This window comes from Mytilus galloprovincialis, chromosome 9 (assembly GCF_965363235.1).
Source record: "Mytilus galloprovincialis chromosome 9, xbMytGall1.hap1.1, whole genome shotgun sequence".
In the NCBI taxonomy this organism is placed as follows: Eukaryota; Metazoa; Mollusca; class Bivalvia; order Mytilida; family Mytilidae; genus Mytilus; species Mytilus galloprovincialis.
Genome location: NC_134846.1, coordinates 61,528,658 through 61,552,731, shown reverse-complemented (window position 1 = coordinate 61,552,731; position 24,074 = coordinate 61,528,658). Strand labels below are relative to the sequence as shown.

Here is a 24,074-nt window from a genome sequence, read left to right as displayed (position 1 = left end):
TATAAATAAGGGAGATAATTTTTACTTCCGGTTTAACAGATGTTACCTCCGGTATTGTTTGATAGTTTAATTGATATTGATTCCAAAAATATATGGTTCTATATACTTTTACATTTATTTAGTTAAAAAATAGCTACTTCTGGTTAACAAAATGTGACTTCCGGTTGGCTTTTTCAAGGTCACATTGCGTGCAACCTATTGCAAAAAGTCCCATGTCTTTATCATGTATACATATGAGGTAAAAATCTAGATCGTTAAATTTACCTATGACCTTGAGTTCAATTTCAAGGTCATCAACCAAGGACCTCAAATCAAAAGACCTCTAATTATATTGTTAATGAGTTATATTACCATACAACTAATATTAGATATTAAACGGGGAAATTCACATAAATTGTCTACATACCCTTTTAACTAAAATTAACGTGTTACGAAATGTCGGAACTAGCAATTGTGTGAAAATATTTTGTCGATATCTTATATGATTTCTAAAAATAACAGATAACGAGCCAAAATCGAAATCTGGAACATGACCTGTAACCTTGACAACATTTTATTTTTTCGGACCAAGGACCTCAAATAAAAAGACCCAAGGCCTCTATAATTTATGGTTTTCCAGTAACAAATACATTTCACTTAAAAGACCTAATAATCAGAAGAAAACGAATAGGTCTTTCCACAGAAGGGTGGAAAGACATAATAAATATCAGTTTAATATATCATATATCTTATACTAAATAGGGAAACCAAAAATGTTACGTCTGTAATACAGCCTGAATAAAATCGGAATACGTTCTACCCTACATATGTGTTTGCTTTAGGTGAAAGTTGACGCATGAACTTTACATCGTGTTGTTTTCATTTCTTGCATATTCAAATATGGTAATTTGGGTATTACCGATACGTAGTAGGGTTTACACAAAAATTAAGCAATAAATTAATATTAAAGTATGGAGCATGTATAACTTTGCTTTATCTTTGAAAATGTATGCAAGAATTATATATAACATACCCTCATATTAGAATAGTCACCGCCAAGCTCAAACATATGAGTGATATAACTCAGGACTGAGTATGCACTTTCCCAAGGTAAATGTCCCCTTTCTTTATTTAAAAACCGTGTTAGACCTAATGCCAGGTCATAACTGAGGTATCCTCCACGTGCTAAATTGAAGGCATCGTTGATTAATCCTGATTTTTCCACATCCCGCATAATCTACAAAAAACAAATACAAAACATCATCAAAGTCAAACTAACAAAAACACAAATGGATGCAAACAAAATAAAGGACGGTAAAAATAGTTGGCAAGTAAAGTTATATTTTTTTTGTCTAAATACACAGAATAAACATATACCTTAATTGATATGAGATTGAAAATAGAATTATGTAGAATGTATTTTCTTCAAAAAACATTTGACGTGTAATTTCACTTGTTTGTGATAATATATTTACTCTTCTTAGTTGTCCCTTGAACTACCTATCAGTTATTGGTTTTAAAGTTTTGCAAGTCCCAGACGACAAGGTATAGAAATTAGAAAATGGCAAATAATTACACTAGGATTCATTTCGAGTTGATTTGCTATAGATTTCCATATGTTGTCGGGATACAATACTCTATAAAATCCCGTTTGATTAACATTGAATTTTATCCAACCATTTGTCAAATTCGCTGGAACATCGAATGTTTTCTCTGAAATAAAGAAAAAACACTTCTTTTTTATCTTCATTTTTTTATACAAATTCTTTAATCAACATATTTACTGAAAAAACGAAATTTTGTTATATGGGCTGTTGTGTCAGTTACACCCATGATGTAGTCCAAATTTTGCAAAAGTTTTTCAGTAATATTGCATTTTCAAATGTTCATGAATCTCCAAAACTATTGTTGATATCTTAGTTGATTTTCAGATGACCATTCTTTCAACATGCGGTTTCCGATTTTACGTCCACAAACCAACCAAACGTTTCTACTTTTTTTTTTAAACCTCTTGCATTTTCAAACGAAACCCAATAGCGGCAGGTTAAGCGCCAGATTTGAGACCTCATGGCGACTATTATTTCTTCATTCCTCCAGTCAACCCTATGCGTCAAGTTTAGATCACTAGACTTGTAATCAACATAAAAGACTGCTTGTATAACAAAATATAGACAAATAACTCCACCGTCAGTTTTCTGTCTAACTCTTACTTACAATATACGGCAAAGTCTAGTCATCACTATACATTCAATCAGATTAACTAATACTAACTTAAAGGCCGTACCTTGACCTATAATGATTTTCTTCTATAAATTGTTACTTGGATGGAGAGTTGCCTCATTGGCACACCACATCTTCACGTATCTATTAACCATTTAAACATACTTGATGAGCATAGCTTACTTTTACAATAAAAGGAGATGTGAGGCATATGTCAGTTAATCAAATTATTTAATTAGATTATTTAAAGCCCAAAAAGGCACAAGCCAGGGTCGACCGTGCAAGGGCTGTATGGCCAGTCAAGGTCGTTAAAAACTTTCATTTGTTGTCAGTTAATCGGTTAGCACTTGTACACATGTAATACGGGTCATTGGCCTTTTATTTGAAAACACGTATTATGACATAATTAACAGATGTCCTCTTACCGTCTTCTCTGTTCATCCACACATTACCGCTATGTCCATCACTGGTCACGTAATCTAAGAAAACATACCACCTATATCTGATAGAATGAAATAGAGATTTGTAAAAGTTTAAACAGCTATTGACTGGTCAGATAGTGAATCAAGTTTTGATATATATTGCAACTTTTGAAATTTTGAATTTTTTCAGCCGATTGCATTGTGTGTGTATGTATAGGTAATATCTTTGATTAGCTTGCTTGCTAGCTGAACCGTGAAGTCATTATCAGGTAAGGTATACTACCCTCCTTTCGAAGTAGCCTATTCCTACAGACATATAGATTGGTTATCACTCGGACAAGTCTACCCTTACAGGAGAGTAATTTATTTAACCTGATAATGACTTCACTGTTCAGCAAGCAAGCAAGCTAACTAAAGATATTACCTTTGCCAACACACTCAATGCGATCGGCTGTAAGCAAATTGTATCAACAAACTCGTCTATTTAAAAGTCGAACTTCTGTATAATCAATAATATGCAGTAGACGATACGACCTGCTCGGAGGGAACAGAAGGTTATGAACATAGTCTTCTGAATTAATTGTCATTATAATTACTGATTATTTAGAAGACTGCTGCTGATGAACGTGCAGTTGCCGTTGGAAATATAAATTGCAAGTATAGAAGAAAAAAATGTTCATGTAATATACTGGGTACTTAATCAATTTTCATCCCATATGAGGTTACATTACATGACCTCCAGCACTCAGCGAAAGCATGCTACGATCAGACCACCGAAGAAGTAACTGAATACTGTCTATTGAGATAAAACATGTTAAATTTGCAGCTAAATGGAAAATTACTTGTAAACCACCGTTTACTTGTTATACAAAAACACACTAGGTGTAATTGATATACAAAAATTAGCTGACATTAAGCATTTCAGTGCCATGGAACTACTACAGAAGCTTTTTCGTCAACAATGAATTATAAAAAAATTTTTTACTATAAAGAGTATACTTTCCTGAGTCGGCAAAATGAACTTTACATATTATTTGTATTCTCGAGTCCTTTGATTTTCATGTTCCTATATATTTTATATGTGCTTTGTTTTGCCGTAGAGCATACGAGATCGCTGGTATTTCAAAAACAAGCGGCGCAGTAATCCATGTCGTACGTTTTATTATAAGCTAATGAACTGAACTAAACCTTTAGCCTTTAGTCCGTCAGGCCAAGTTTTACAGTCGACGGAATTTTATGTTCTGTATGAGCACATTCATTTTTGATTCTCATTGAAGTTTTACACGTATGTTTGTTTGACTTTGTCATTTACATCCCCCTCTCGCAACAAGCACACACTTCTGATAATTTGTGAATATAGTATTCACTGTTCTAATTGAATAAATAATAATGAAGTATAACTACCTATAGTCCGATTCATTTTCATCATAAATAGTATTTATATCAGCAAGAAATCTTTTCTGTACAGCCTTCACAGTAGTTTTACTTCCAGTGCTAGTTATGGTTATATTTATGTACGGGAATCCCATCTGTCTAGTCCATGTGTCCATCATAGCTTTAACCGTAAGATTAGGTTCTACCTGTTACAACAATTATAGTAATAGAATAGCATAAATAGTTGAATTGTTCGGAATACAAGGCCACACTTAAAAAAATTTTGGTTTGCCCAAACCCTACCAACATCGAGACAGTGGGTAGGTAGGAAGGCATATTTTTTACAAAGAGACAATTTAAGTATAAGATGTTGATTAGTCTTCATGTCTATCTGAATAAAAAACTAGATGTTTCAAAGCGACACGAATGGCCCCGTCTCAAAAAGTTGAAGCATCTGCAATTTCAATAACACATGTGGACACAAACATGATGGTAGTCTCACATATTAAAAATCAGCTAAAAAGCTGGAGTCGTATAGAAAAATGTCCATATAACTGTGACTTCAACAATTTTCAAACCCTGAATTTTGGCAAAAATTAGCGGGGTGGAACGAAACTTGAACTTGATCTGTAACTCATCATGAGTAACTTGCATACCAAAAATCAGCCCAATATCTGAGAGCGTTTAGAAAAAAGTCTGTATAACTGTGATTTTCAACAATTTATCAAAGTCCAAAGCCCGTAATTTCGGCAAAATTTAGCCGGGCAGAACAAAACTAAAACTTGATCTGTAACTTATCTTGGTTAACTCACATGCAAAAATCATCCCCATATCTGAAAGAGTTTAGAAAATAATTCCGTATAACTGTGATTTTCGACAATTTATCGAGGTCAAAAGCCCGTAATTTCCGCATAAATTAGCGGAGCGGAATGAAACTTAAACTTGTCTGCAATGATCTGTAACTCATCATGGTTAACTCACATACCAAACATCAGCCCAATATCTGAAGGCGTTTAGATAAAAACTCCGTATAATGGTTTGTTGCGGAATGACGGCTTTACGGAATTACGGACAAGGGTAAAACTATTTTGCACCGACGACTTCGGTGCGGGACCATAAAAATATTTTCACATCAGGACAATAACAGATTTTAAGTAGGCAGCTATTTTCTAGGTAGGTAGGGTTAGGACAAACACATTCTTTTTTTATGGCCCAAGATTTATTTTTTTCACAATTCAGTGGCGGATCCAGAAATTTTCACAAGTGGGGGCCCACTGACTGTCTAAGAGGGGCCGCTCCCGTCACGCTTCAGTGATTCCCTATACAACCAACCAACATTTTTTCCACCAAAGAGGGGCCCAGGTCCCCTGTTCCCTAAATCCGCCTCTGCAACTTACACTTTTGAAATAACCGTCATAATTTCTTGAATAATATACAATTTTGATGGAAGATGTTCAAACATCATTAACATTTTTATTCCGGTTGTAAAACAAGAAATACAAAACAAAATTAATCTTAAACAAGATCGATTTGGGAAAAAAGTTTTTTACATTTATTAAAACGACTGATTATATTTAAACTTACGTTACCGAGCTTTGCCCATAAGTCATCTGTTTTAGCGTTTGACCACTCAAATCCTTTTAAATATTTCTAAAAGAAAAAGAAAAACATTCATGTATAAACCATAATGATTTACAAAAACTTACTTTCAACAATTTATAGATGAAAATTCTGATCCCTAGCTTTTTTTCAACACATTTCTGTATTACGCTAATGTGATGTGAAGTGAAATAAACAGAAACTTTAGTTAGTGAAAAAATTATACTGCCAAAAGCAACTGATAAAAAAAAATAGTTTAGTTAAGAACATTTTTAACTTGTAATTGGTGTTCAACATTTTTTCAGCGTCAATTTTTTTATTGAAATGTTTACTTAAGATAAACATACCCCGACGCCTTCAAAGAATCGTTCTCGTCCCATGACAGACTCCAACATCCGAATTACAGATGATCCCTGGTAAAAGATAAGGAGAAACATACCCAATCAAACCCAAACTTTTAGTATGAACATAAATATGACAAAAAGAACAAAATTTATAAATATCACAGGATGAATTGCTATTTACTTATACCATCCATATATTTGCTTTTAAATAACTCAAAAATATCATGTATGATTTCGTACCATGATTATGTGTTCACCACTGACAGACTTTTGTACGAGTTTTCATGTCATGTAAAATATAATCGATGTAGACCTAAATAAGGATGTGCGAGTAAATATGTTAATATCAAAAATTTATGAATGCGATACTTTTTCTAATATAACTGCTATAGTTTTCTAATATAAAATGAATACGATGGCAGGTCACAATGCATGTCTAGAAAACTGCAAACATAATTCACAAACTTAGATCATGACCGGTTTAATGTTTTAGGATCAATATCACTAAAATTTCGTAACTGTAACAAAATTAACGCTCACATGAACTTATTATTTCGAAAATGTTGCTTGACCTTATTGATAGTTGCAAGTGTTAACAACCTGTTCAGTCTATTCTTTTCAATCACATGGTTTAACCGACTAATTCTATTTGAAGTGATGATGCAATGGCGGAATTTAAATGCGGTTGCAAATACTCTACCGACCTATTAGATTCTAATATATTGGTCACACTGCTATAGCCTATCCACCTTGGTAATATCGAAATAAACAAAAAATATCATTACTTATAAGAAACATTCATTCAAACAATCCAATCCAATACAGTTCCAAATTACAATGAATATTCAAATGGTAAAATAAATAATCCAAACAAATTAAAAATGTACAAATGCTGATGTCCCGAACTTTGAAGATACCAACTGAGTAGCCTCAGACTATAAATTGGACGACTTCAGATACAACGAAAATAAAAAATCTTGTCAAACAGAAAATGCATTTATTATTAACATAGAAAAAAATATTGAGAAGGAAAACAGTTCTTTTTGGATATCAAAGATTTTTCCCGTTGGTAAATCGATATCTCTATGAACATAATCAGCTCGCCACGCGGACGCTCGTTTACATCGCGATGTCCGTGAGGGCATTCCGATGTATTGTTGCCACAGAGATTTGACTTTCGTTTTTGAGTAGTAACCGATTGTATAAATACGCGAACATTTCTTGGTGCAAAATAACAATCCGTATCGCTTGTTATAAATTCATTTCTTCAATGAGTACTAAAAAAATGTTTAGAACACAAATAAATAAGATGTAAATGTCTTTTGACGTTAGAAATGTGTATATATCTTTTCTATATTTATAAATTTAGATCGTTCAGTTGGAGGACTGGAAAGCATTTACTTATAAGGGGAAATTTTAAAGATTTATAGATATTAGAAGACGGTGCACGAGTTCGAATGAGACAACTTTCCATCAAAGTAATAATTTGTTTAAAGTAAACCATTATAGATCAAAGTATGGCCTTAAACACGGAGCCTTGGCTCACAGCGAACACCACGCTTTATAGGAACAAAATCTTTACTAGTGTTTAACCATTGAAACAGGAAAACCATAGGTCTAATTTGTATAAAAAAGGAGATTCAAAAGTGCAGGTCAGATTTTTGTCGAATAAATCTGAACGAGGACCAGTGGCGGATCCAGAAATTTTCATAAGTGGGGGCCCACTGACTGACTTAAGAGTTGGCCCGCTCCAGTCACGCTTCAGTGATTCCCTATATAAGCAACCAATTTTTTTCCCAAAAAAGGGGGGCCCGGACCCCCTGCCCCCCCCCCTAAATCCGCCTCTGAGGACAGTATGATTCATTTTTGTCACAAGTTAGTTTCATTGTTATCAATAAAGAAAGTCTTCCATGCGTGCGTTGCGATCATATTGGATATATATTATTTCGGTGCGTTTATTATAAAATTTGCTAAATGTTATATACATGATATATGTGAACAATCATTCAATCTAATTAAAATTAAATCTCTCACTCGCTCATTTTTTAATGATTGGTCGCTGCGTGGGAGCAGCAGCGACCAAGCATAAAAATGAGCGAGTGAGAGATTTACTTTTAATTAGATTGACAATCATTTTGATACTTAGCTATTTGATTACGACATTGTTTATTAAACTTAAGCAATAGTCTTAAAACTGCTTATTTACATACAATACTACTAAGAAGTAAAATCACAAAAATACTGAACTCCGAGGAAAATTGAAAACAGAAAGTCCCTTATCAAATGGTAAAATCAAATGATAAAACACACCAAACGAATGGATTACCACTGTCATATTTCTGAATCGGTACTGACATTTTCAAATTTTGAAAATGGTGGATTGGACCTGGTTTTATAGCACTTAACTTCACACGTGTATGACAGTCTCGTCAAATTCTGTCATATTTACAACAATGCGTGAACAAAACAGACATAATAGGTAAAATTGTCAAAATATGGGTACAGCAGTCTAATATTAATACTAATTAGTACTAATATTGATATAACAAAAACACCGCTATTATATTTTAAAAGTATCGCATTGATATAAGAACAAATAGCATTTGTTTATTTATGTATATAAGAAAAACACAGCACTTCAAATTTTACACGGACATAAACATTAGCTTCTAACTAACTTCTGAATGTATATTTAGACTCAATTGTTGTTTATATTTAAACGATAAGTTTTAAAGTTAGTATTTTCTTATTTTTTTGTTGCCGAAAACAACATTTTCCGCATGGAATGTCTGCATATTAGACAATACGCTATGTGATATAAGAAAAGTTTTTATCGATATGCTTCTTCCATAGACTGATTATTAAGTCTAAATTCATTGCCTGAAATTTTGTTATATGCGCTTAATAATCAAATCGCTATAAACAATATATACAGAACAATATATGCTTTTATATTATATCTCCTCCCACAATCAAACAACGAGAAAATGAGTCCTTCTAACTCGGACCATATTGATAAGCAAACTATTGGATCAAGTAAGAATTCACTTACCTTACTGTATGATATACTATCAAATACTTCATTAATCTGGTTAGGATTTTGTACGTTAACAATAATTGGATGAGATGATACTTTAGAATCTGTTGTCATTACTGGTAAGGCATCCTCTGTGGTAAATTGTTCCATCTACAAATAAATCAAAGGAAATGCTTTTATTTTGATAGAAATGAAAGGAAAGTTAGTTAAAGAAATACATTAAAATACAATATACATGTGTATAAAACAATTGTGTTACTACATCATACCATGGAAGTATAAGTCAATATAATACTTCCATGATCATACTATATACATCATACATGTACATTATGCTATACAGAAATGATCTGTTCTACTGGTATAGTAATTGTAAACATTATATACATGAATGTGGTTCAATTTGGTGTTTCTGATTTACACTTAGATATTAGGGTCAATCCAAATGGATGTATTTCAATAAATTAGGTGGTATTATTTTGATCGTATTCTTTGATCAAGCATGATAAATGCATCATATCCCATAACTTTTAATGGTCTCGTGATGTAAACTTTTATAATACAGGGTTATTGCATGAATATTGGGGAATATTGTCCCGAGTAGAATTTTATATTGCACGAGCTTGTGAGTGCAACATATGTTCTACGAGGGGAAAATATTCCCCAGTATTCATGCAATAACCCTTTTTTGTATAGAAATATAATATTTGAAATTAAAAATTGGTTTAAACTAAGATTTTGTTGTTGATGAAGTCATGAATTTTGAAGAGTTATTGCACTAGTGAATTATTAGAATTATTAAATTGCACACTAACTTTTTGGTTACTTATTGTGAGAAATATTATATTGCTATGCAATAATATATTTTATTGCTATTTTACTAAATTTTCCTTTGATCTTACTGACTGATAATTTCCGTCACAGCACAGTAAAGTGATATGCAAAGTTGTCGATAGAAACTAAGGACGCATGTGCCCGTTGTCAATGAAATAAACAACATAGTAAAAATGTAATATAGCGCGAAATGGATTATCATTGGTCATCTCAACTCGATTGTTTTTCTCATCCTTTCGGCGTACCGGCTCAAGCGAGAAAATCAATCTCGGTTAGACGATCAACGGTAATCTATAAGTATCGTAAGCTTTTAACTAGCATTTCCTGATGTAAATATTTTTTGGATACGACGGATGTTAGTTATTAGCTTTAATGCATTTAGTAGAAGTTCTCTGGATAGATAAATTCGTAAGTCATCTTAAACTGCTTAATATATGGTATGATTTCATGACATATTATTGTAGTCTTACCATATCCCATGATGGTCTGAATGAATCAGCACCTATATACTCAATAAAGCTGGCAAACCCTTCGTTAAGCCAGAGGTCGTCCCACCAGTCCATCGTCACAATATTTCCAAACCACTGTAACGATATCAAGACATATAATAGTACTTATACTTATTCACTAGCAAAAGTAACATTGAAATGCCAATTTTATTGCACCAGATACGCGCTTCGAAAATTAACGTCTCTTCAGTGACGCCAAAATATTTGAAAGTCCAAATCTCATTCGCGTAAAATAAAACATTTTAAAAACCAACCTGATGTGATATTTCGTGGGCAATAACGACAGCTACTCTCTGTAAATTTGCTGACGATGCTTCATTCGGGTCGTACAACATATTAACTTCTCTGTATGTTATAAGTCCCCAATGTTCCATGGCCCCAGATACAAAGTTTGGGATACCAATCATATCTGCAAAAGAAATATAGCGCCATTAAACAAAGTTTACAATTTGAGAAATTAAATCTTCCTGCTTTGGTCATAACTAGGCGTTCGTCGTCGTCGTTAACTTTTTACATTTTGAACTCCTCCTAGAGAACCACTGAATGGAATGAAACCAAACATTGCACCAATATTCCTAATGAGATGTTGACCAATTGCTGTTACTTTGAAGCTGATCCATAATCCAAGCTGGCCGCATAGGAACTTATTGACAATACATACAAATGTCTTCTTTTAGAGAATATTCACTAAAGGAAATGAAACAAAACATAACAAAAGTGGTCCTTATGAATTTTGACCAAGTGTTGTAACTTTGAAGGTGATCATTTGTCCAAGATGACCGCCAGAAGTATGTATATCGTTAATCGAAAAGATAATAGACTACGGACATAATTAACACATCATCAAACCAAATTTTGATTTTTCCACTGATTGATAATAAAAAAAAAAACCATCAAGTTAGTTTATCTTGTTTGTCCTGAATATACAGGAAATATTTGCCACTGGAAATAAGTAAGAAACAATCAATCCATTATCATAATTGTTGGAATCAGAATATATAGTTAGCTACAAACCTTGTTTTGGTAAAGGATAAGGAACTCCGAACAAATCTTGGTAAAGTTCCATTGTATGAACAGCAATATCTAATGCAAACTTAGTCTGATTGACTCTATCAGGAGTAGCATATGTCCGTACCTAAAATAAAATAGAATTATCCCCTTTGATATATAGTAGACTGAAGAAATTTTAATCTGACAGAGAATTATCAACTTTTGCAATTCCTTATTGAGCATTTATATTGTCCCTTTGATTAAAATTGAAAATTTGAGATATTACCATGGTCAACTTTCTTGAAACTTTAAGCTACACACTTTGTTTATTTTATTTTATGAGAAAAACAATGCAAATATAAAAAAGAAGATGTGGTATAATTGCCAATGAAACAAATCTCCACATGAGACCAAATGACACAGAAACTATAGGTCATCGTACGGCCTTCAACAATGAGCAAAGCCCATACTGCATAGTCCGCTATAAAAGGGACCGAAGTGACACATGTAAAACAATCCAAACGAGAATATTTATATTTTCATATATTTCATTTATGTCAGAACAAGGACATGTACACATTAAATGGTAAAGTTTAGATATTCACCGCTAATTTAGAACCCGTATACGCTATTTAATAATGCATCATGGTATATAAAAACTACCTTCATAGAAGAATTAGTGTGATATCTGCAGTTTTGAAGTCTAGAAACATTCGCTATTTTCAAAGAATTTAGGATTGAACGTCGTTTGTTATGATGCTCACAATTTAAATATTCTTCTGCAGATGCAAAGCAGTTGTAGAATTAAAACAATAATTGGACAAACAATGGTCTCCAATATGTTGCAGCGCGGAAAGTTTATACAGCCATGTGTCCGAATGAAGCGTTTAATATAATGCATCGAACAGGCATAGTTCCACGCGCTCCTGCACATGTATATGAATGTTATTGACCTTGGCAGCTCTATAGGTGGTTTGTTGAATGCAAATTTCTCTCCCATCTCGGAACTTTAAAGTAGCAGACGAAATTTACATTCTTTGCATTCCGATCTATCAACTCCAAAACATTACTAGCAAATATTTATTCAAGCTTGTCCCTATTGTCCATGAAATATTAATCATTGGACGCGTAGTAAACAACTATCAATCGAAATGAAATTCATATTTATAAACACCCCAGCAGAATGGAAATTTAAAGCTATAAATCGCCCAGTTGATGTTGATATAAGCCTGTATTTTCCCTCTTGAATATCTTTGAGTAGCTGCTTACAATGAAGCTCCTTAACCAAGGCTTTTATAATTTAGCTTTTGAAATCATCTTTGCATTATCACTTAGTGTACCGTTACAGAAAGTCTAAATTACAATTGACCATTTGTTGCAGTTATAATCTTCGTAAATGGCTACTACCGACGGCGACTTATCACTTGGACTAAATCGGACCATAATACTCTACACAAAATGGACAAATTCTAGCCAGATATACTATCAACTAATAATAAGATATGGTCAATTACCGTTTAGAATCGGACGTTGTTGTTAAGACTGTCGAAAACGTTTTAGAAAACAAATAAATACGGATCAGTCTTTTTATTACCATGCCTCACAACTGATAAGGGTCCAGAACATACTTTTAGCAGTGGGAAAATATAAGGTATGTGGTGTAAATCGACAATTTGGAAAACGTAGGATGTGTCGTTTAAATCATACAACTGTTCAGTTTAGGTATATAGATCAAGAGTAGTTTAGACTATAAGTTTTCAGTATTTTATATGCAAACTTTGTGAAATTAAACTAAATTTTTAATGTGACTACCCACATTTTTCGCATAACAAGGGTTTGTTAAACCTGCAGCTTATCAAGATGTGATTTATACTGCAATCAGCTATTTTACTATACAGATAAAGCTATACGTATAAACGTTAGCTTTATACGTCAATGACCTCAACTAACCTATAAGCCCCGCCTACTAACCGGAACTACTGTATTTCATCAACAACGTCACGTCACAACCATGACAACACGTAGTAACAATGGTCAAACTTTTATGTATTTAAACTTGTTATTTCTTCAAATTGTTAATTTATATACCATGTGTATCAAATGTTATTAATTAAGTTCATTTTCCCTTTCTTATTTCTTATAATTTCAATGTCTTACCGCCTGGACTACGCTCATAGGGAAGTACCCCAAAATGGTACCCCCCAAGAGGGAAATTCCAAAACACCTTTTTTTAATAATATTTGTTACATATTTTTTATTTTTTTTTTAAATTTTTTTATCGATTTCAGTATAAAAACAATATACGTATAGTGTCTTGAAATATGAAATGTATTTGTATTCGGCACGAAACGGGAAAATGCTCGGTAGAACCTCGCATTTTCCCCGTTTCTAAGCTTCATACAAATAAATTTCATATTTCAAGACACTATACGTATATTGTCTAATTACATACTAATGTAACGGTGTGCTTAAATCCACTTGATGTTTACTATTAAATTCATGTCTTGTTGGCCTTCTCAAAGTGCTGGAGGAAGTTATAATAATTACCTTGACGCCATGTTTGGTTGTGTTCTCCAGATGATCAAAATCACACACAATAAAGCACACTAAATATGTACTCATTTTCACAGAGACTTTGAAATCAGTTTTCATTAACGAGTTGTCTTCGGACCATGGAGCAGTATTCTACAAATTAGTAATGATATAGAATAATGCATATGTATATAGCATGTATTGCATTTTTCGAACTAATTACGATTTTATTATGCATAAAGTCTACTTTGTATTAGTGTTTGAGTGTTTGATTTGTGTATAAGTAGATTTAGCACCCTGACACTTTATAAGTATATAATGTTCTACAATTTTAAAAGTATATGTGACTATGTCCTCTGCAATATTGTTAATATCAAATGAATTGGTTTTTTTGCAATCATTATGACTTTATTATTGTATATTTGTATTCCCACTTGGACACTGTAAAACATCTGATTTATTTTGTAGGGAATTGTAGCGGTTTTTTTTTTTCTTTTTTTTTTTATCTTACACACGGTTTATAACATGTATTTGGTTATAGTTCAGGCTAACGCATTTATTGAGGTTAAGCTATAACTTCCAAATATTACTGTCAGTTTTAATATTAACAGAACTTAAAATATTTGAAAATTCCATATGGAATAAATGGCTCTTTTGAATACAAACACGAGCACGTTATTCTAGAGAACGCCTTTTGTTTTTCTGTTGAACCTAATGCTTTTGTATTAGAATTTATTGTGTAAATGTTTTATAAATAACAGTCAAGCATGAAAATTATGCCAGGGAATTGCGCTAATCGCTATAAAACCAGGTTTAATCCACCATTTTCTACATTTGAAAATGCCTGTACCAAGTCAGGAATATGACAGTTGTTGTCCATCCGTTTTTTATGTGTATTGTCATTTGATTTTGCCATGTGATAAGGGACTTTCCAATTTGATTTTCCTCTTGAGTTCAGTATTTTTGTGATTTTACTTTTTAACACCAAAGAGACTCTCAGTTATATGCTATTATGGTTCACATATGTTTCACAAATTGTGACTTGGATGGAGATTTGTCTCATTGGCAACCATATCACATCTTCTTATATTTATTAAGTAGAAATTCTGTATCAAGCCAATCTTTTTTCTTAGCGATCAAGTTATACTATTGTTATGACTTCAAGAAACAACTAGAGTATATGTTAGATGCATTTCGTACTTTACCAGAGGTTTGAAAGATCTATATAGTGTTTTCTGTGAACCAACTGCACTGTACCATTGTATCATCACATCACAAAGATTTTCAGTAGTAAGACATGAAATCTAATTTTGTTAAAAGTAAGTTATCCCCCTTAACAAACATGAGGTTCTATAAATTTGACTTTCAGAAACACATATAGTACATGTTATATAAATGACTTACTTCATCCGGCATGTTTGATAAAGCTATATATTCATTCTTGTGAACCAGATGTACTGTAAAATTGGCTTTTATGTTAGGTTCATCAAAGCATGGGAATGCTCTGCGTGCACTGACTGGTTCAAACTTAGATGATACCATATATCTACAAAACGAAATATCAATAAACTGAAACATAGCGGTTTGATCGATCAGTCGGAACTCAGTTTCAAATGATTGACAGATATTTGTTTTCCTTGAACTGTTTTTATTGTAACATGCAAAAGCATGCGTAAAAATGAAATTCTATTTTTTGTACAGGGATCTCTTTTATTACACTCATACCAGTATCAACTTTCAGGTTCATAAAGCACCAACTCATTTAAACAGATATTGCCTTTCTCTTGCCTCTTACATCGGCAAATAAGAAACCCCATAGTATTGATTTCCGCACTATAAACATATTCGTTTCTTTTTCAGAGAGGATTGTAACAGATGTGTCATTACTATGATACATACATAACAAGCAGCTATTTTTAAAGTACTACATTCATTTGCAGGTTAACTTTTTGAAAATGTGCAGCATTTAGTTCCTATTGGTTGAGTTTTCGGCTCTCCTTTGACACCATTTGCGAGTATGGTCTTGAGGAAACGATGACAGTCCGTCGGAATTGGACGATAAATGGCTGACCCGGGTTAGGAGAAAGTCATAGTTCTTGTCCTTGTCCATTTCGAAAAAGAGCAGGATAATGCCGCTTCAAAACAGCACTCTCACCAAAGTGATTAATATAAGTTGCAAAACTTGTCTCCCAATTCACTATGAATAAATATGTTTAAACTAATACACGGTTGACATGGTTACTATTTGATTACGTACTGTTTTGAGTGTTTATACCTTTACTATATTAATAATTATTTATATGCTTGTACCTCAGTGTCTTTTCTCAAGATGACATATAGACATAACAAAAAATATGTTTTGTCATAGAAGTCTTACATTGCGTCAATGTTAAATCAAGGGTCGGTAAAATAATATGTAGCAAGGCATGATAGCTTGCAAAATATATCAAGAAGTCTTGATTTTATCAAAGATTCAGGATTAAGTTCTTATTGTGTTACATGTACGGTAGAATCAAAGCAAGTTCACACATTCGGTTAGCATGAGTTAGAAAGACAATCACAACCAAAACTAAAAATAAAATTGGGCTTATAGTGCGGGATACACAAACATTTACACGCCTGAGGCCAGAAAATAAGAAAACTATGAATATTCAAAAGAACTTTCAGTTTAATATAAAAACAATCTAAGTATTGAAATTACAAAACTGTAGTATTTAACAAGTTGACTGAATTTGTACATTTACCAAAAATTCACTCTTCTATAATTTGTTTGTTTGTTTTATCTAAGTTAAGTTACTGTCAAGTTTGATTTTCTTTATGTGTGCAAAGACCAAAACAATGTAACAAAGTTCATAATAAATGCACTGTAATGAAAACGTTTAAACGAATTTTGATCGTGCTAAATAATATAACTCAAGTTTAAATAGAAAAATTTGAATAACAAATGTATTCATGTGTCATTTCTCAATAAAAATACTGATAGGAAGATGAATATATAACATACTATAATCTTTAAGCAATAATTCAACCGTTTATTTCTATTCTCATTAATGCGGACTGAAGGGTTATTGAATGCAATAAATCTACAAAAATGCAATTCTCTTAACAGAAGTATATCATGTTAACGTCATATCCACCCAGCACAAAAACTATTTACAATCAAATGTGACAAATACTAGGTACACAGGTCAAGGCAGACGAACGATATATTTTTTCAATGCTTGGTAACATGATTATGCTTGTTGTACGTCTTAACTTCAAAGCAATCTAGATGGAGGCAATTTGATAAACCAGGAAGTTTAATATTTCAGGCGAAGCTAGGATCCTTTGCCTGAAGTACTTTTGTTTGTTTTAAAACATTATTGATACGAAGAAATAGTCTGGTTCCTTTTATTATTTCTATGACGTAATGATATTGATTTACATTTCTTACATAATTTTAAGAACAATGTGTCCACAGGTGTATTTTTTATCTGCTAAAGTAGCGCAATTAATAACCGTAATACTCAGTTAATGTATGTCCTATTTTGATCGTTCCATTCGGAATGTGTCGGTCTCAAATCGGGAGCCTGTATTTCAGTGGTTGTCGTTGGTCTCTATCTGTCATATTTGGTTTTTACCCATTTAATTATTGTTTTGTAAATAAATCAGCCTGGATTTTTCTATCGTTAAATTATTTCACCAATTGGCATGTCGAGCTTTCGTTAGCTTCCTATATGGTTGAGGGTTTGCTCGTTGGTTGATGTCTTATGGTGACCTTGTTAACTATAGATACTTACATCTACTTCATTTGGCCCTCTAGAATATTAGAGTATACATTACATTTTCAGCAACTTTCAGATTTGAACGTTTTCCTTACGAATTCAACAGTTTTGGGAAAAAGGGAACTAACTCTATGGTTTACGAATTTTCACAATAGTTGCGTTTCTTAGGGCGCTTAATATTTTTTCAAAGATAAACGATTATTAATTGCATGTATCAGAAGGTTTATTGTTTGTAATATATGTAAAGGCATGTCATGTAAAGTGCATGTACAAATTCAATATAGTTTTACATGAACAACTTGCAAACTTGTAGGTTTATATTCATATGGTTTACAGAAAAACTGCAAGCATTTCTATTCGCTAGCTATACATGTTTGTGATTTTAACTGCGTAGTAAAACATCGGTATAGTATCCAATTGCAAAATAGTTGATATATGAGTTTTAAGTAACGCAATTGAAATGTGATAATGTAAAAACACGTTTGATTTTAAAGTCAAGGGCATCAAAATAAGAATTGTTTGTTATAAAAGAACAAACTTATTTTTAATTTTATTGGTTATAAATTTAAATACATCGATATAAATGTAGTATTTAGTTCATAAAGTACGGTGTGTGCCAAAATTGTGAAGTAAGAATATACGACACTCTTCTTCCATTAGAGATTGCTTACATCTCTTATATTCTAATAACCAGGTCTGCGCAATCTGCGACGAGAATTGAATTGACAATTTTCGTAACCGATTTTTGCGATACTTATAGTATTTTTATGTTGTACCTGCTTTTTATGACTTGGAGTGAATCAGTGAAATTTCTATCATGCACTTTGTGTAAAATGAACACATGAAATTAACAGCCAAGAAACCCTTTCCCACAAGCAACTGCAATTCGAAATGTTATAGCTTAGTAATTTTAAAGAAATTCATAAATGTAACATTATCTAAAACAGAATGACCACATTACGCAGATGTATGAGAAAACCTTGATTTCAAACAAAACATGTTACAAAAAAAAATAAAATAATAAGACCGAGTTACACCAAAGACAACCACAAATCTTCAACAGCTCCTCATAGCCCGGTTTTTCTATGTTCCCCAAACCGCCTAGCTGCAGGGGGCAACTTTCCAAACATAACAAATATATTGTCAATAATATCAGGCAACTTTGTGGTGTCAATAGAAAACTAATATTTTAGAATCAAATATGATTTTTCCACTTCTGATGAAAAAAAAAGGTATCTTCATTTGTGTCATTTTTGTGAACTAAAATATTGAAATCTAGAATAAAAAAAATATTGTAAAAAGCTGTATTACTATTGATACGAAGAACAGGCATGTACTTGGGACATTGTCAGTACCAACTGGAATGAAAACCCATTACGACAACACGACACGTGAAGAACAGCATAAAAGAAAGCAAAGTGATGTTACAATGAATTACATAATTTTGATTTCTGTCATGGATGTAAATCAATTCTTTCATTTACTTAAACCTAGTATGATCAACACCGGTTTTAGTTAGATTTGTGTTGCTCAGACTTAAGTTGGATTTGTGTTGCTCAGACTTTAGTTGGATTGGTGTTGCTCAGACTTTAGTTGGATTGGTGTTGCTCAGACTTTAGTTAGATTCGTGTTGCTCAGACTTTAGTTGGATTCGTGTTGCTCAGACTTTAGTTGGATTCGTGTTGCTCAGAATTTAGTTATATTTGTGTTGCTCAGACTTTAGTTGGATTTGTGTTGCTCAGACTTTAGTTGGATTTGTGTTGCTCAGACTTTAGTTGGATTTGTGTTGCTCAGACTTTAGTTGGTTTTGTGTTGCTCAGACTTTAGTTGGATTGGTGTTGCTCAGACTTTAGTTAGATTCGTGTTGCTCAGACTTTAGTTGGATTTGTGTTGCTCAGATTTTAGTTTTCTCTGTTGTGTTTTGTGTACTGATGATTGTCTTTTTGTCTTATTCTTTAATGCGTTGTCGGTTTATTTTCGACTGATGTGTTCGAATATCCCTTCGGTATCTTATGTCTCTATTTAACAATAATTTAATTTTGGATGTAACGCATCTTCTGATTGGCTGACGTTATTTTGATATGAGCCCATAGACATAATTTAGTCATGTGACCGTGACGTCATCAACGTTTTCTCATGGTTTTCTACGGTTTAAAATTGAATTTAGAATTAAATTAAAAGAAATGACTGTAATATTTTTTCTGTCCATTCGAAATAAGATAAAAAATGTGGTGCACACTGTAAAATAACCCGCTACGCGCGTTATTCAGTGTGCACCAAATTTTTTATGTTATTTCTTCATAGACAGAAAAAATATTACAGTCATTCCTTAATTGTATGAGCAATTTTGCCCATTTTTTTTATCTATATAAATTTTTTAACAACACTCCACCAGAGACCAAATGACTTTTAAAATGATAACAACTACTAGTATTATAGGTTACGGTACTACCTTTAACAATGACCATATCGTTAAGAAAGCTTTCATTTGGAAAAATTTTTATGAATTTTGGTCCTCAATGCTCTTCAACTTCGTACTTTATTTGGCTTTTTAAACATTTTTTGATTCGAGCGTCACTGATGAGTCTTTTGTAGACGAAACGCGCGTCTGGCGTCAATATAAATTTTTAATCCTGGTATCTATGATGAGTTTATTTCAAAGGCCCCGACACATGTCTTACTTTTCAAACCAGAAAACTAACGGCCTAATTATGTGAAATAAATTATTAAATGAAAAACAAATTTTATGTTTTTGTAATTTTTTGCATTTTGCCATGGCGTTGAAGATATGTCACAGTGGGTGTCCCTTTTGTATATTTTGCTGCTTTTTATTGTTTTGTTTCTCTACTAAGGCGTTGTCATAAACAAAATTTGTAACACCGAAAACTTAAATCTACAATTAACTTCCTCGGAACTGTATAGACTTTTGGTCCCAAGTCAAAAGCCTATGGTTTTTGTTAATCTTGTATGATTTTAAATTTTAGTTTCAATTATATATTTCGGAATTAAGTATGACGTCCATTATCACTGAACTAGACTGAGTACTTGTATACATTTTGGTTTAGAGGCCAACTGAAGCACGCCTTCGGGTGCAGGATTTGCTCGCTGTATTGAAGACCCATTGGTGGACTTCGGCTGATTTCAGCTCTTTGGTCGGATTGTTGTCTCTTTGACACATTCCCTATTTCCATTCTCAATTGTATTCCCATTAGTTATATTAGAGATGAGAATAAAGGTAATACAATGGTTATTGTCATTTATATAATAAACGTTTTGTTTGCTAAAAATGCCATAGTATATAATCAGAGGCATGCAAGTACTAATTGCTGATGGCTTTACTGAATAAGATGTCTGTTAATTAAACTTGCACACAACCATGCAAAGCAATTACTATACTTGAATATAATGGGTAAAACGTTAACGATTATTAACTACAGGGTAAATGGGGTGTTACAGAGAGAAAGAGAGTTCAACATGGTTTTATATACAATTGTATCTATATCTATATATTATTAAAGTTATTTTGGTAAACAATAACTCATATTACATATCAATTATACAATTAGAAAAGAAGTACCAGTATAATGCCAGAATTTAGGATTACATATCAACACGCATTCCTTCTCTACTTTTAGAAGGAATACGAGAAACATTTGTATTGTATGGACAAATTCGATAGTACTAACCATTTATTATACGATCATTGCAAACAAATGATTGACCATAACCAATGATTGACCATAACACGTTAGGGTATTATAGGTCAAAGTTTGAGCCACTTATGGAGCATTTCGAAAATCTGAAGAATCGTATCAGCCACAGTTCAGATAACTTTCATTAAAATTTGATAATAGAATGACATATGTTTGAACTATACTTGATAAAAACAAATTAGAAGGGCCGATTTCCGCCGTTATGATTTCTCTCCAGCTCTACAGCTTCAAAATCTAAAAGTTGTCAATTACTACAGGTAAATGAAAATTGAACTTGAGTTTTTATCATATATTTATATATATATCTAAAAAAAATCAGCATTATCAAAATTCCGTAAAAAAAAAACCAACGTTATTTTACGTTAAATATTTCTGTTAAAGGCTGTAAGGAATTTGGATACAAAATAACAAATTTTAAAATTGAGAATGGAAACATGGAAACAGAGAATGTTCCAAGGACATTACAATCGCGACCAAAGAGCAGAAAATATCCAATGTCACAAATGGGTCTTCTTCACAGCGAGAAAATCCCGATAACCCGGCGGGCTTCGTCTGGTTTGAACAATTATGTCTACGGGTTAATCTAAAATGGATAAATGACGTCCCCCTTCCTAAGCCAGAGAGGGAAAAGTTGGCGCCAAAACCCATCTAACAAAAATTGTTTTTATCTGGAAAACAGTATACAATTTTAATGGCTTCACTTCAAACCAAGTTAAATTGTGGTTAACAATCTCCTTCTTACACATTTTTAGGAATACTAAGAGTTACTAAAAAAAATTGTCAAAACATCATTGCGGTTCGAGCTGTTCAAGGGTATGTAATTTAATATTCTAATTAAATTTATCGTTTATATTGTAAAAGGTCACACATGGAATTATAGCACTGTTATTTATCGTGAAGATTGAAAGATGTTTGCTATGAAATAAATTTAGGATAAATAGGTGCTGTTTTTTTACACTGTTTTAAGAATCAGTTTCTTCAATAATCTGTATAAAATAAATAAGAGTATCGTACCTTGTTAAGTTTGTTATAGAATTGACATAACTGCTTTTGTAGAATCCGACAATAGCACGTGTCAAAGACCCATCAAATTGAAGATCAAGAAAAACTGTTATTCCTGCTTTGAGTGGAGATTCGGTTTCAATGATCCAAAACTGATTCTCTTCATAATTACGGAGTGGTTTTATTTTGATCTCCTTATTATTTGAATCTTTTAACATTGTTTTTGTCATATTTAAATATAAATAATGTATAAGAATATATGACGTTGTTCTATGCACCATTATTTCGATTGTTTCGTTCCCATAGAACGAACTTTGGTTACCATAAAAATCCGGATATAGTGTGATATCATAATGGATTGGAAGCACATCCCTTGAAAGTCGTAGATTTTTCCAAGGTTCCGTTAACGATAGTGTTGTAACTGGTGTTGGCACAACTGTTGTTAAAGCAGATCCAGTACTTGATGATATTTTATCTCCTTGATTTCCACCAGAATCACCAATTATATTTTTGTTCTCATCACATTTAGGCATAAAATGCCATACAAGTACTCCTACCGCTATTGGAATAGCTACAAACAAAAAACCGACAAAATAAACCATTCGTTTGTTCACTGCATATTTTTTATACGATTTTGCCTCCATTTTCACACAAAGTTGATAACAGATACTTTTAAAAGTTGTAAAATAGCATTAATTCGGACCACAATATTCACATTATGTGTAAAGATGAAATTTTGACAGATCCCGGATATAAGTATATAATATTACAAACGAAGCATGTCTAGATTATGAAAACGGTCATTAACAATCATCCCGACGATCTACAGATATATACAATGATAAGTACACTGCTGGATAACTATGTTGTAGTGATATAAAGGTAGAAGTGCCCTGTATAATTATCAGGTAATTCAGTGTGACGTCAATTTATGTTCACAGTACTTTAGTATATGCGTTATATTTTTAAATATCAAATTTTACAGAAATATAACAAGCGTCATATTTTTAAACACTAACTTAAACAAATTATAACAAGCCTTATATTTCTAATACTAAAATTACCAACTACATATTTCATAGAGTATGTGAACTGGTATGCACTCAATTATATTAAAAGGATGTCATGGTTAACGTTTACCGAATAATCTAAAAATTGAAAAAGTATCTGGGTGAAGACTGGGACTATTAGTGAAGATGAGACGATCTCCAAAATTTATCGAAACTGACTGCTGCTTTAAATGAATCGCGTGGTGGTCAACAATGAACGTAAACTCGAAACATGTTGAGAGCTAAGAAGATACTATTATAGATCGGGTGAAATAAGAGAACATACAGAATTTAACCAAATTTTGTTGAACTCACCGATTTTATTGAAATTGGGAATGTGCCAAAGAGACAACAACCCTACCATAGAGCAAACAACAGCAGAAGGTCACCATCAGGTCTTCAATGCAACGAGAAATTCCCGCACCTGGAGGCGTCCTTCAGCTGGCCCCTAAACAAATATATACTAGTTCAGTGATAATGAACGCCATACTAAACTCCAAATTGTACACAAGAAACTAAAAGTTAAAATAATACATGACTAACAAAGGCCAGAGGCTCCTGACTTGGGACAGGCGCAAAAATGCGGCGGGGTTAAACATGTTTGTGAGATCTCAACCCTCCCCTAATACCTCTAGCCAATGCAGAAAAGTAAACACATAACAATACGCACATTAAAATTCAGTTCAAGAGAAGTCCGAGTCTGATG

The 24,074-nt window shown here is 32.7% G+C and overlaps 1 protein-coding gene across 1 annotated transcript in view; it reads right to left on the bottom strand.

The window, feature by feature from the left end:
• LOC143045530 (glutamyl aminopeptidase-like) overlaps window positions 1-23,196 on the bottom strand; it is a 29,466-nt gene extending 6,270 nt beyond the window's left edge. Inside the window, exons 1-13 of the mRNA XM_076218109.1 lie at window positions 22,332-23,196; window positions 15,245-15,386; window positions 13,856-13,993; window positions 11,333-11,453; window positions 10,573-10,727; window positions 10,280-10,393; window positions 8,991-9,125; window positions 5,942-6,007; window positions 5,580-5,645; window positions 4,026-4,201; window positions 2,625-2,701; window positions 1,556-1,692; window positions 1,013-1,216 (exon numbers count right to left, since the gene is read on the bottom strand). Of these exons, the coding sequence (XP_076074224.1) occupies window positions 1,013-1,216; window positions 1,556-1,692; window positions 2,625-2,701; window positions 4,026-4,201; window positions 5,580-5,645; window positions 5,942-6,007; window positions 8,991-9,125; window positions 10,280-10,393; window positions 10,573-10,727; window positions 11,333-11,453; window positions 13,856-13,993; window positions 15,245-15,386; window positions 22,332-22,963 (2,163 nt within the window). The 5' untranslated portion in view covers window positions 22,964-23,196. The remainder of the gene's footprint in view (window positions 1-1,012; window positions 1,217-1,555; window positions 1,693-2,624; window positions 2,702-4,025; window positions 4,202-5,579; window positions 5,646-5,941; window positions 6,008-8,990; window positions 9,126-10,279; window positions 10,394-10,572; window positions 10,728-11,332; window positions 11,454-13,855; window positions 13,994-15,244; window positions 15,387-22,331) is intronic.
• Window positions 23,197-24,074: the final 878 nt, after the last annotated feature.